The 14,849-nt window shown below is 31.9% G+C and overlaps 1 protein-coding gene and 1 long non-coding RNA gene across 2 annotated transcripts in view; one reads left to right on the top strand and one right to left on the bottom strand.

The window, feature by feature from the left end:
* Positions 1-2,632: 2,632 nt before the first annotated feature.
* LOC124079612 (uncharacterized) lies at positions 2,633-13,008 on the bottom strand. The gene is made up of 3 exons (XR_006847412.2): positions 12,703-13,008; positions 4,207-4,295; positions 2,633-2,756 (listed from the first exon to the last, which is right to left on the bottom strand). It is a non-coding gene; the product is annotated as an uncharacterized LOC124079612 (long non-coding RNA).
* Dmd (dystrophin) overlaps positions 6,886-14,849 on the top strand; it is a 2,205,817-nt gene continuing 2,197,853 nt past the window's right edge. The window contains exon 1 of the mRNA XM_058572890.1: positions 6,886-7,094. Coding sequence (XP_058428873.1) covers positions 7,088-7,094 — 7 coding nt within the window. The 5' untranslated portion in view covers positions 6,886-7,087. The remainder of the gene's footprint in view (positions 7,095-14,849) is intronic.

Consider the following 14,849-nt stretch of genomic DNA (forward strand, 5'->3'; position numbering starts at 1 on the left):
TAGAACTCTTGCTCTAGCCCATAAGCTCCATGAAAATAGGATTTGTCTGTTTTAATCACAAGTGCTTAGTACAGTACATAGCATAAAGCAAGTCCTACAGGATGAGTAAATTAATAGGATACAGTTTTTCAAGTACTATACAGGGCATTAGTATATTTTAAGACAAGACAAAGATCTCAAGAACTAAAAATATACAGAAATACAGTTAAAATCATGCAGTTATGTAACTCTTGCCCGTTTTCACATTTGCAAAAGAAATGTAATAACAAATGCTCCTTATAGATTTATTCTGAGCTTTGAATGAAATCTACATACTATTTATCAGTGGGTAGTTAGAATAGACACAAACACACATAAACACATATATGTATGCATGTACATTTCTGTGTGTTGTGTATGTGTGTACAACTTTACAACAGGATCTTTCAGCCTGTGATGTATAAGTAGTTGTCATTTTTACAAAGATAAGAGAAATACAATGTGCTATGAAATTGCATAGCAGGAGAATATTATTTCATCCGGGGGAAAAAATGAATCACCCTGCAAATCGTGTTCTTCAAGATTTGATGGAATGTTGGAAATCAAAGTGAGGGGGAACTTCAGGGCAGAAGATAGTGGAATGATATGCTCAAAGTGCTGAAAGAAAAATAAAGAACCTGCCAACTAAGAATGCTGTGTCCAACAATCATGTTCATTAAAAATGAAGGAAGATAAAAAATTTCTTAGAGAAAATTTAAGGGAATTTCTCATCACTATACCTGTTTTACAAGAAATATTAAAAGGAGTTATTAATTTTAAAATGAAAGAACAAAATAGTAGCACTAGGATATTAGAAAGTGTGAAAGTTATTGGTAAAAGTAAACATAAATCACAAATACAATATTATTGCAAATTGTAGTATAAAAGACAAAATATTTAAATTGCTATGTTACATTAACAGATAAACAAACAGACTTAAACTCCGATGTGAATAATATATAGTATTAGTGGTCTTTTGCGGGGTGCAAAAAAGGTAAAAGTTCAGAATTCATATATGGTAATAAAGTTATCAACTTTAAAAAGTGATTGTAACTATGTGATAAGTAAACTCTATAGTAACCACAAAGAAAATATTTATGTAAGTTATCCAAAAGAAAAAAAAAAGAATCTAAGCCTGTCAATACACAACAATAACAAGGACAACATAATATGGACTGAGAGCAATATCTAAAGTGAGGGACAAAAGAAACACAAGACAAATAAAAAAGTTAAATTGAAAATAATAAAGCTTTCCTAATCAAATATTTTAAAAGTATTAAGCTTCCAATCCAATAATATGTAGTGGCTAAAATGACTTTAAAACTAATAAAGAAACAGTACATTTGAACAACACTGCAGAGCAAATGAAACCAACATACAGAACCTTCAATCAACAGTAGGAGACTACAAATTCTTTTAAACCACATATAGAACATTCTGCAGTAGATCACAAAAGATGCAACAAATCAAATATTAATACATTTAAGAACGTAAAAATCATACCAAGTGTCTTTTCTGACCACAATGTAATGAAACTAGCAATTAACAAAAAGAGAATAAAAATTGAATAGCACATGGAAATTAGCAACAAACTCTTGAACAAACATTGAATCAAAGAGGAATTTAAAATATTTGGGACTAACAGAAATAAAAATATACCAAATTTATGAAGTTCAAAAAAGCAGTATTGATATAGTCATAAACACTTATAATAAAAAGAAGAAGCATCTCAAACAACTTAAATTTATACCTCAAAATTCTGGAAGAAGAAAAAATAATTTTAACACTAGAAGTATGGAAAAAATAAGGATTAGAGCAGAAATAAACAGAATAGAAAATAGTAAAAAGAATCAATAAAACTAAGATGTGTTTTTTTGAAAAGTTAAATATCAACAAACCCTTAGCTATACTAGAGGGGAGAAAAAGAAGACTGAAATAAATAGAACAAGAAATGAAAGAGGAAATGTTACAAAATAAAAAAAATGTTACAGAAATAAAAAAAGGATCATAAAGGACTATTATGGACAACTATATAATATGCCAAAAAATTGGATAACCTAGAAATTAATAAAGTACTGTAGATATACAACTTGCCAAGACAGAATCAAGAAGAAATAGAAAACCTGAACAGACCTATGACAAAGAGATTGAGGCAGTAATCAAAAACCTCTAGACAAAGAAAAACTCAGGAGCAAATCACTTCACAGGTAAATTTTACCAAACATTCAAAGAATTAATACCAATCTTTTCTAAATTCTTCCAGAAAATAGACAAGGGAACACTTCCAAACTCATTTTTTTCCAAAGACACCACAAGGAAAGGAAGCTACAAGTGAATATCTCTTATAAGCATAGATGCAAAAGTCCTAAATAAAATACTAGTTCAACAAAATACTAAATCCAGTAGCTCATCAAAAAGATTATACATTCTAACCAAGTAGGATTTATCCCTGAGAGCCAAGATTGGTCCAGCATATACAAATCAATAACGGGATATGGAACATTAGCAGAATGAAAGATAAACTTATGATAAACCATAAAAATACAAAAATAGCATTTGACAAACTTCAATATCCATTCATGATTTTAAAAAAAGTAGAAGTTTACCTTTACAGACTGTTTATGGAAAGCCCACAGCTAAGATCATAATCACTGGTGAATAACTGAAACCTTTTCTTGTAAGGTCTGGTCCAAGATAAAGATTCTCAATCTTCACACTTTTCTATTCAAGTTCGTGTCCTAGTCAGAGAAATTAGGTGAAAGAATGAAATAAAATGTATCCAAACTTAAAAAGAATAAATGGAATTACCTCCAATTGTAGATGACATGACCCTATGTGTAAAAGTCCATAAAAAATTACATAAAATAATTGTGAAAACATAAATTAAGTAAAGTTGCAAGAAATAAAATCAACACTCAAAACAAGTAGTTTTTCTTTACACCCAAAATGACTTATCAGAAAAGAACATTTTAAAAATCCTGTTTAAAATAGCATCAAAAGGAATAAAATACTTAGAAATATATTTAATCAAAAAGGTCAAATATCTACACAGTGAAAACTACAGAACAATAGTGAAAGAAATTGAAAAAGTTTCAAATTGAAAGATATTCCATGTTCATGGATTGATTCAATATTCATAATATTTTAACAACTCTACATATTTAACACAATCCCTATCAACATATCAATGACAAATTTTTTCACTGAAAAGCAAAAGCATTTTTAAAATGCACATGGAACCTCAAAAGACCCAAATCAAGTAAACAATCTTGAATAAGTTCAGATACCACACGTCCTGATTTCAAATCATATGGCAAGGTTTTAGTAATCCAAACAGTATGTTACTAGAATGAAAACAGACATATAGGCCAGTACAATAGAACTAAGATCTCATAAATAAATCCATACTTATATGGTCAAATTATTTTCAATAAGAGCCCCAACAGTACACAATGAAGAAACTTTCCTTGTCTTTATTTTCAATAAGTGGTGTTTGGAAATAGGCATAGCCACATTAAAATAGAGTGAACTTGGGCTGGGGATATAGCTCAGTTAGTTGAGTGCTTGCCTCATATACACAAGGCCCTGGGTTCAATGGACAACACCACAAAAAAAAAATGAAATTTATACACAAAAATTAACTACAATAGATTAAAGGCTTGAATGTAATACCTGAAACTATAAAACTCTATAAGAAAACATAGAGGAAAGCTTCTTGACTTTGATCTTGGAAATGATTTGTTTTTTGGACATGACACCAAAAGGACAGGCAACAAAACCAAAAATAAACAAGTGGGACTACATCAATATAAAATATTTCTGCATAGCAAATGAAACAAATTAAAAGGCAACTACAACTGGATGAAAATATTTGAAAACCATGTCTGACATAATATTAACATCCAAAATATATAAGGACCTGAAAGAACTCAAGAACAAACAAAAACTACTCAAAGCAAAATCAAATAATCAAAAAGAGACAAGGAATGGGCATTGAAATAAAATTCCTTGCATGTGTGATTTTGTCAAAGTGAACCCAAATGCTATGTATAATTATAATGATATAAAGATAAATAATCAGACTAAAAAATGGGCAAAGCTCTTGAGTAGACATTTTTCCAAAGAAGATATACAAATGGCTAACAACCTCATATAAGACAAAAACCACAGTGAGATATCACCTCATACCTATTAGCGTAGCTGATATCAAAAGACAAAGACTGGGGATGTAGGTCAGTGGTAGAGCATGGGTGAGGCCTTGAATTCAATCTTCAGCACTGAACAAAGAAATCAAAATACAAAAGATAAGTATTGGTAAGTATGAGGAGAAAACAGAAACCTTGTTCACCATTGGTATGGATATAAACAGGCACTACAGCTATTACAGAAAATAGTATGAAGGCTCTTAAATAATTCTAAATACGACAATTATAGGATCCAGCAAGCCCTCTTCTAGGTATATATCCAAAGGAAGTGAAATCAGTTCTCAATGAGGTATTGATTTTCTCATATTCTTGTAGCATTATTTACAATAGCCAAGATAAAGAAAAATCTAAGTGTATATTGATGGATGAATCAATAAAAATCACAATTTCTTCGTGTGTGTGTCTGTGTGTGTGTGTGTGTATAATGAAGTAATCCAGACACAGAAAAATACTACTTGATGTCTCACTTATAGTCACATTCACAGAAACAGGGAGTAGAATGATGCTAACTTGTGCAGGGGTAGAATAGGAATAAAGGGAACACAATTGTAGTCTTGTGGGCAGATAAATTCTCAATATCTAATGTGCAGGATAAGAACTAAAGTTAAAACTGTGTTTGAAATTTGCAGATAAAATAGATATTAATCATTATAAGCAAACACAAATATAAGGTAACCAAATGAGGAGTTAAGTATATTAATTAGCCATATTATTGGAATCGTTGAACTATGTGTGTATTAAAGTTGTCATGCTGTACATCTTAAATACATACAATTTATTAAAATTAAAGTTTAAAGGTGGTGGCATGCTAGGGATAGGTGAAACAGTATTTAATATCTCTGAGAGAGGAAGGTACACATTATTTTTTTAAGAGAGAAAGAAAAAAGAGAGAGAGAATTTTTTAATATTTATTTTCCAGTTTTTGGTGGACACAACATCTTTATTTTTTATTTTATTTTATGTGGTGCTGAGGATTGAACCCAGCGCCCCGTGCATGCCAGGCAAGCACATTACCGCTTGAGCCACTTCCTCAGCCCCACATTATTTTTGAATAACAAAACATTTTGGGGGGCTGGAGCAAAGTGTGAAGGGAAAGAGAGGCAAAAGTTAAAGTTGGAGCGGTAAGCAGAGACCAAGAGTAGAAAATTCCATGTAGTATTTGTTCATGCCATTTTCAATCTCTAGGAAAGATATGCTAACCACAAAAGTGACTTTTTATTAGAGAAATAATAGTAATTGACAAACCAGTGTTTTCAGAATTGTTTGTGAAATGACATGTATAATATTTTAAAGTAAATTTGGTGGATTCAAATGGACTCCAATTGTATTTCTGGTTTACTCAAATCATTTTTAAATAAAACATAATAATCTGTTACTAATTATTGTTTATGTTATTATACATAGGAAATATTTGTGTATTACTTAAAAGTTAAATGGGGGCTGGCTGGGGCTGTAGCTCCATGGTAGCAAATATGAGGCACTGGGTTTGATCCCTAGTACCACATAAAAATAAGCAAATAAAATAAAGGCATGCTGTCCATCTACAAAAAACAAAAACAAAAAAAGTTAAACGACATTAGAATAACTAAAATATATGTGTGCACACAGAAATACACAGTCCTTAGAGAAACAGTCTTTCAGAATACTCATTGGCATATCTCACATATGCTAAATTAAATATTCTTTATAGTTTCATAATGTAGCTACTTAACAAGCTGTTTGCTTTTTTTGTGATGATGGAGGATAGCTCCCCTGCCAAATTGAACATCTGATAGATCGTTAAGATTTTGATCACTTCTCCCTGCAAAGTATTTTCCCATAAAACACTTAAACTTTCCTGTAATATAATTTTGACCATAAATATTAGTTCTACAAAGGAGAGACATGCTTAGAAGCTTTAGATAAAATTAATAGTGATGGCGATTATAATTTCTTTTTTGACAATACTGATTCATTAATAGTATTATGTAAATACAATATTCATTCTCCTGAAACAACATTTATTCATCTGGTAGACAAGTTGTGTAAGAGATTGAGCTTATCCATTTTCTTACTTTGTGAAAAGAACACTCTTCTTAAGTCAAAACATCAAGTAAAAAGTCCACCCTTGAGAAAAACACATGGAGTGGCAGAATTTAAATGTCTCCAATTGAAAAAAATAGATAATATGTTCTTGAAAATTTCTTTAATTTGAAAAATTCCCATAGAATCACAAGAGACAAATTCCATTTGAGAAATGCATGCTATATTTTATAATAAAACAGAGATGTGGAGCTGAGCGCTCAGCGTCCTGATTTCAAAAGTAAAATCAGAAGAGAGAGTTTTGCCCTTAAAGGACTGGAAAAATAAGTTAAAATCAGCCACAATTTTACTGTGAATAATAGGATGCGTGGCAAGGAACTCTACCCTTAGAATAGTTAGGAAAAGAATCTAATCCAAAGGCTTTGCATCTGTACAGAGAAGCGAGTAGATGCTGAAAGAGATTTGCAGATCCACTGTTTTTAGGCAGGAAGAATGCTCGTTAAATGCAGAACGCTGCTCTGGCTCATGTGTTTGCTCCGAGGTGTAGGTTTTGTTCAACTGACGTATCAGATAGTCAGAGTGGTTACCACACCGACGTTGTAGCAGCTGCATAATAAATGACTGAGAGAATCATGTTAGGCATGCCCACCTAACCTAACTTGAATCATGCGAAAGGGGAGCTGTTGGAATTCAAATAGACTTTCTGGTTCCCAGCAGTCGGCAGTAATAGAATGCTTTCAGGAAGATGACAGAATCAGGAGAATGATGCTGTTTTGCACTATCTTGATTTGTTACAGCAGCCAACTTATTGGCATGATGGAGTGACAGGAAAAACAGCTGGCATGGAAGGTAGGATTATTAAAGCTATTACATCATTATGAATACAATTAGAAGCTGACCATGACAAAGCATATGTTTGAACAAGCAGCTGTTGGTAGCTGGGGTTTGTTGCCGAGCTCTTCAAACTCTGCAAACAGTGTTGCTTTTACAGAATGGATTTTAAAATTACCTTGTGCTGCGTTAGATTTTTTGGGGGGTGTGCTTGCCTCCAACCTCAGGGAAACACTTCTGGGATAGAAATCAGTGTTAGAGATTTTAAAATAAAGTATTTCTCAAGAGTCTAGGTTTCTCCAGGTAGATGATGACGGGGGTGGGGGGGGTAGAATCTGTGAGGAAATCTACCCCAGCTCAGTTATATGCAATTTACTTGTAAGAACTGATTGATGTATTGGCATATTGAGACACTGAGAGAAATGAGAATGTATACAATGTTTGGATAGGTTGAAAATTGTTACACTTGGTTTCTATTTTATAAGGAGTTTGGCTGTCAGTCATTTCTCCTCATCAAGTTCCAGCTTTTGACATTTATTCAGTCATTCTGCATTATATGAAGAAAATATATCAATATCTCCTGCAGGGTTTTTCAACAACTCTAGCATCTGTTTCAGCTATTGAACTGTATTCACGTTTTGCCAAGTTGATGTCGACCCAGCTGGTCTATCATTTCTCGCTTGATTACTGCTCTTAATTTCTCTGTATCAGCTAGTTTCAAATAGTGCTTTGAAAGCTGTTAATGGAAAATGATAAATTATTTAAAATTGGAGCACTTTATTTATTTATTTATTTATTTATTTGGAACCTTAATGAGTTTTGCTTTAATTCTTTCTTGCCTGCGTACAATTTTTACAACCCCTTTTCTCTATTGCAATATTTCTTTCAATCAGTAGATTATACTTATAAATACTATAAAACAAATGGGGCATGTGCATGGACTGAATTTGGCTCCAAAAATAAAGTTTTGGTGATAAGGAGAACAATTTAAGCTATTTGTACAAACTATGAATCGTTTCTATATACTATCTCATACACTGGCATGGGGATCTGTCAGTGAGTATATATTGGACCGAGCATACTGAAATAATTTTTATCACCACTAGGGTAACAAGAAAATAAAATATTCAAAGCTGTTTTTAACAAGTGATTGCTTAAACACATGTCAAATAATATAGAAATAGATATTCCTAAGTATGAGGAACATAATTATTAACTATATAATACAGAATCTCTAAGCTCTCTGCCTCTTCTTCCCAGTAGCCTCAGTACCTAAATTATAGAAGTTAATAGACTATTATATATGAACATCTAATGTGACCTTTCTGTATACACGGTGATGCTCATATATGCTATGCCTTTTCTGTAGCATTTGTAATATCCCAGTAAGTCTGGTTGAGGAACACTTCTGCTGTTATGTAACTTTTTTTCCTGACTGTTAGTCCATGTTTTTCAATTACGTATTCCTCTTAGAAAGAGTGAGTTAAAACATGTATTTAAATATCAGTGAACCAGTTAAAAATGGGTGGATGATTTCTGCTGCTTATATTCATCCTAATTACTTACAAACATATGTTTTACAAAATAGTCAAGGATTTGGATGAGTACTTTTTAACCTTGAAGCATACATGACTATGGTTGAATGTTTCATTCATAATTCATATGTACAGCAGGAAAGAAAACAGTTTTCTAGATGTATAATTTTAGCAGCACAAACCCTTTTAATAATTGGTTCAGGAAATCTGATTATTTCCTTTAATACTTTTGAGATTTGTACATGCTTTTATAAAGTCTGTTGCAGTACTTGGTTAATCTTTGTGAAGCTCACAAACGGAAAGAATTTTGCATCCAAATCTTACAGGGTTAATTTTGGTTGATTGACAAAAATCAGCTGTATCTAAACTATTGTTTAAAAAAGAATGTTATTCTGTCAGTTTCATTTCTCAACTTTTTATAAACATTTTAAGTGACAATTCATGTCTGGGGGGGGGGACTCTTTTACATTGCTTCTTTAGTAGGACTCTTTTGTGAATTGTCTCCTGTGAGAAAAATGTGAGCTTCCTGCTAGCCCCACACTCCTGTTACCATAGTTACTTGCAAAAGAGGTTTTTCTTTCAATGAAGATAGTGTAATTTAAATCAGCCACTGGACTTCCCAAACCGTGGTTTTTTTGTTTGTTAGTTTGTAGTTTTGGCTTGCTTCGTTTGTGACTAGGAAGTGCTGTGTATTTCATTTCACTGATGAATGGAGAGGACAGACACTAGGTGGCACCAGCTGTTGATTATTAATGAAATTTTTAAAGGTTTTGAGCCACACACCTGAAAAGCAGATGTACCCTTTCTGATAAATGCGTTGTAAGAGTTGGAAATGTCTGATGATATATCTAGCTCTGGAATATGATCATCATGCACAATGATGAGATCTTGTGAAGTCTCTAACTCCCAATTACTTAATTCTGTCTTTTCTAAAGTGATTCAGGAAGAAAAGGAGGATGAAGAAAAATGCATAAAAATAGACTGCAGGAAAAAGAGGTGGGACATAAGGAAATGGACTATCAACATTTAAATATATTGTTAAAACCTAGAATTGATGGCTTTTATAAATCTCAGTGGGTTTTTCCCAATTCTTTACTAATCAATATTGTTATTTTCTAAGATGTTTATACTATAAAAACTATTCTTTCTTTTTAGGTAAAAATTTTATTTGGCATAGTTATATTTTTAAAATGTCTCTTATTTCCCTTTTGGGTAACCCTTGAGAGTTAAATTCCCCAGTTGTGATGTAGTGGCTTCCTTTCAGATGTGTTGCTCCTCACCCAGAATCATGAGCAGAGGAAGACACTATCAGTTAAGAAACAGGCTTTGAAATATTTTCTTCTGAAAAGCTTGCTTCATCCTGTTATTCTCCCATTCTCATGTCATCTATCTTTTAATAATGAAAAGTCAAATAAAAACAGACCACTTAAGCATGCCTATGTGTGTACATGTGCATGCAACACACACACACACACACACACACACACACCTGCTCTGTTTTCAAAACTGTTTAAGAGAACCGCAACAGTATTTTTAATTTGTCCTGAGATTAATTTTTAAAAGGTGAAAAGGATGAGGAAAAGTCCATAATAGAATGGGGTGAGTAAATAATTGCCTGTGACTAGAAATGCTAGTTTTCCTTCACTAGGAGTAACTGTGGATTCCTGAGGAAAGTGGAATGAAGTAGAAGGTAATAGAGGCCATGATTGTCCAATATTCTGCTACCTTGGTTATGCTATGGACATTTAGAAGATATTTACGATGCACATATGGTCAAGATGGAAAAATGCATGTTTTTATATAATAATCTGATAAATAAATTAGCTTTCTATATTGCCCTGCTTTTGGTGTCAATTAATGGATTATTGCAAACCAGGGAGAAGGCTTCCCATGGGACTGTGGTGCAGTTCTATAAAACTGGCTCCATCTGACTTGAACCCTATCTCTCAAAATGTGCCTTGTAATTCTTTCCTTGGCCCTGCTTGACCTGTGAAATATTAATTTGCAAAACCTGAGGGAAGATATGAATAGCTGTCTAGCTAGGAAGGAGAACAAATATATTAAATTGTAAGAGTACCAAGGAATTGTGATTACCTAAACACTGTGGTAAGGCTAAAATAATGAATTTCAATAGAAATAATTATAGCATCCTGTGCTAAATTAAAAAAAGAATCTTACAGATACTAAATGCAATAAAGATTAACAATAATTCTTTGTATAAGACTTAATGATTATTTGTGATGGCCAAATTGTCAGGTTCAGTCATAGTCTCACAGGGAATCAACAAAAAAAAAAAAAAAGGAAAAAGTAATATTGTTGGACAAATGAAGACAATTTGTTTTGAAAAATTAGGAGGACAATGTGGTCTAAGAGGAACTTTTAATACTTTTCAAATACATTAAGTAAAAAATGCATGGATGGTTAAATGTCTTAGAGACTATAATATTTGAGGGGCATTGAAGAATCTAGAAAAGTGAAGAGTTAAAGGATGCTTGAAAGAAGAGGGTAAAGAAATAAAGAAAGGAAAATATTTGAATTATAGTGTAAACATGGATTTGACTATTTTGTGAAATTATGTTCCCTATTCTTAACATGTCCAGTGCTAAGAATGGAATTCCTGGAATAAAGAAAGAGAAATAAAAGAAGGAGGTACCGGAGAAGTATCTGTGAGTCTAATCATTTCATGAAAATAAGGTTCCCTTTTTCAAATATGATTGTGAATGTCTCTACTATTCCACTTGAGCTATCCATGCCAGGGGTCAGTAAGCTATGGTTCATGTGTCATACCATTTCTGTTTGACCAGCCAGCTAAGAATGTTTTTCTCATATCTTAGTTGTTTCTAAAAGAAAAAAATATTTTGTAACACACACACAAATATGAAATTCCAATTTATGTGTCTATAAAGTTTTATTTTAAAACAACCACAATCATTTGTTTTCTTACTATTTATAGTTGCTTTCATGTTAAAACAACAGTTAAGCAATTGTGACAGAGACTATATGGGCCACAAAGCTGAAAAATTTACTCCCTGGCCCTTGATAATAAAACTTTGCTGACCCAATCTCTAGTCAATATAGTCTATTAGAAAATTGTATTTTTTCTCATTGACTCTAGAAAATGAAAATAACAATTAAATATTCCACAAACAGAAATTGAGATAATACATAATATTTAAGTACTAGATAGTTTGGAAAGAGGTTCAAATATAAAGCTTAAGAGTTAAAAATGGGTTCATTTTGTCTGCTAATTTGCTAAAAAGTTTTACTTGCAGAGGATTGTTTATTTAACATTTTTATAAGGAAATTTGAGCTCTCTGCAATCACTGACATATATAATATCTGCTTTTTCTGATCTTCCTGAACTTATCTATTTGCTAAAACTCAGTTATTTTTATTGCTGCTCTTCAGCTAGTGTGTGATTTCAGTAGACTTAAGAAAGTACAGAAGTCAATGGAAAACAAGGTAAAGTAAGTGAAATTCATTTCTTGCAGCTACCCTTTTCTCTTTTTATAGGTCTATAGACTCTCTAAGCAGATTTTACATTGCAGAGTTCTGGAGAGGTGCTCAACTTTAGGAAAAGATGAGGATGTTCTTGATCAAATATGTTCTAGAAGGGATCAAAGAATAGCAAGATAAAAATAAATGTACTGAACTAGAACAGAACAGTTGACACTATTAGTAAATGATTGATAAGACATGCTAGAATTAAATGTTAAGCAATGAGATATTTATGAGACATTCCCATGAAAATAGGGATATAAGAGACTTTTTCCAAATCAAAGGAGAAACTATAATCAGATTCTGAGTTTAAAATAAGGGATTCTGGATTTACCATCACATATTGCAATCTCCACAGTTCTTTAATGCAGAATTAAAATCCCTGCATTTTCCAGGAAAAGATATCATTTCTGTTCACTGGTAGCACTGGAAATTCCTGTAAAGCCCATAGGATTTTTATTTTGTTTCCATGAGGATGTTACTGAACAGCTATCTTGTGATGCCTGTCTCTATGGTAACAGATACAAGGCTTAAGGGTCTGAAGGAAATTCTTCCTATTGGCTTAGGAATATGGAGAGATGAGGGAGACTCACCGAGGAAGAGGATAAAACTGGGAGAAGGCAGAAGAGGCAATCAAGAAAAAGTTGTTAGGAGGTAGCTTCTTTGTGTTTGAAAACAATTTCACATCCTCTTGATCTGTCTCAGAATGTAATAAAAACAAACATACAAGTACGCTTATTTAAAATTAAAAAAAATCGTTCAAAATATTACTTTTCAATCATCCAGTCAATTTTATGTAATTGAAGTCACACAGATTTTTCCATGAGTTGGCTTGTTTTTTTGGTATGCAGAAAAAAAGGATTGTTTCTTGCCTGAAATTGATAAGGGGAGGGCTCTAACTCTGGCAAATTTAGCTCTTGTTATTGCTATCAAAGATTTTGATCTCTTAAAGGACTTTTTCCCCTGATTCCAAGGGTAAGAATATTGAACTCTGATTGGCATTCTTTATAATCACTAAGCTTCTCAGGGAATTATGAAAGGGCACAGTCCTTCCAAGATGTTCTTTTTAGTTCTCTTTCTCCTTAAGACAGAAAAAAATATGACAAGCAGCACTATTTCTTTGAAAATTAAGTATTTTAAAGAGTAGCTGAATAACTTTATGTTTTAATAGTTTTACTTTGTTTCACTTATTAAAATAATTAAAACCAAAAACTCCTAGAAGTTTAAAAATACTTGGGTTTCAATTTTTTTTCCATTTTTCATTTTAAATTAATTTTGGCTTACAAAATAAGAACTTAACAAGTGTGAACTGTTTTAGAAAGGACATATATGACTCTACATTCCCTTAGATTCAAAGTTTATATTGAAGTTGCTATTAAATAACTGAAAGTATTTTTTAAAATCCTATGTCTTACAAGAATGTTTGACTTATACAGGATACTAGTATGCTTCATCTTAGTATGAAGATTTTATGCATATTTTCAGTGGGTAACATTGATAGCTCTATATTTTATATATTATGGTAAAGTAATAAAAAAATAAAATTATTTCAAATGAATAAAAGCTCACAATTTAGGAAAATTATTATTTTAGAGATTGAAAATAAATATTTCAAATGTTATAAGATCAAATTAAAAATATTTACTTGGTATTGTTAGTTACAGGTTATACCTTTTGATACTTTAAAGGATCTAAGTGTTTTCATGGTTTATGATCTGACCTCTAAAGATTTATAGATTTTCTCCACAGATATAACTTTTCATAAATTTAATCCAGTCTGTGTAGATATTAATAAAAGATAAGACTATGTCTCCAGGACTTGTTTACACTGTCTTTAAATTAAATTTAAAAAATAGAGTTAGCTATAATGTTCCAGTGTCACCTTTGTTAATTTTACAAAGTAATCATTTTAAAGAAAACATTTTTTACAACTCTGTATATTTTAAACTTTAGTCTAATTAATTGCAGTATGAACTATAATTTCTAAATAAAGCAGGGATACTTTAAATATCAAACAGATATTCTACTTTGGGAAAACTGAATTCAATTTAAATTACAAACATATAAAATATATATCTAGCATAACCAGACTCTAGAAAACTGCTTTGTTTGGGGGAGGAGCTTTGTGGTTATATCCCAAACTATACTGTAAGGAATAAGCAAATGGTTAAGAAGATCATCAAGACAAAAATACTGTGTAAAGAATAAATGAGGGGCTGGGGCTGTAGCTCAGTGGTTGAGCACTTGCCTAGCATGTGCGAGTCACAGGGTTCGATCCTCAGCACCACATAAAAATAAGCAAATAAAGGCATTCTGTCTATCTACAACTACAAAAAAATTTAAAAAGAATAAATGAGGTTTCTTTTTAAACATTTATAAAGGATATGGGGAATGACTGAATCAGAAGTTTGGGCAATATACAGAAATTAATCACTGTCCATATACACTTGAAGGTAAATGGTGCTTATCAGCTTTCTAAAAGAAATATTGACATTACTTGGCAATCTAAAGACAGAATTATAAACACAAACAAGTTTATTTTCCCCAATGTTCATCTTACTTATCAGGATCATTCTGTTCTGGTAATGGCATTGTTACCATTGATTACAAGATTCTCAGAATAAAATATGATAGGGAACATCATTATTCTAATTTTACTAGCACATGTTTCTTTTTTAACATTATAGGTAGAATTATCCAGTATAGCAACAATAAACTGGATTATGGAGAATGACACTGA

The sequence above is a fragment of the Marmota monax genome, unplaced genomic scaffold (genome assembly GCF_021218885.2).
Source record: "Marmota monax isolate L192 unplaced genomic scaffold, Marmota_monax_Labrador192_F-V1.1 WCK01_AAM20220418_F8-fsc00075, whole genome shotgun sequence".
Classification (NCBI taxonomy): domain Eukaryota; kingdom Metazoa; phylum Chordata; class Mammalia; order Rodentia; family Sciuridae; genus Marmota; species Marmota monax.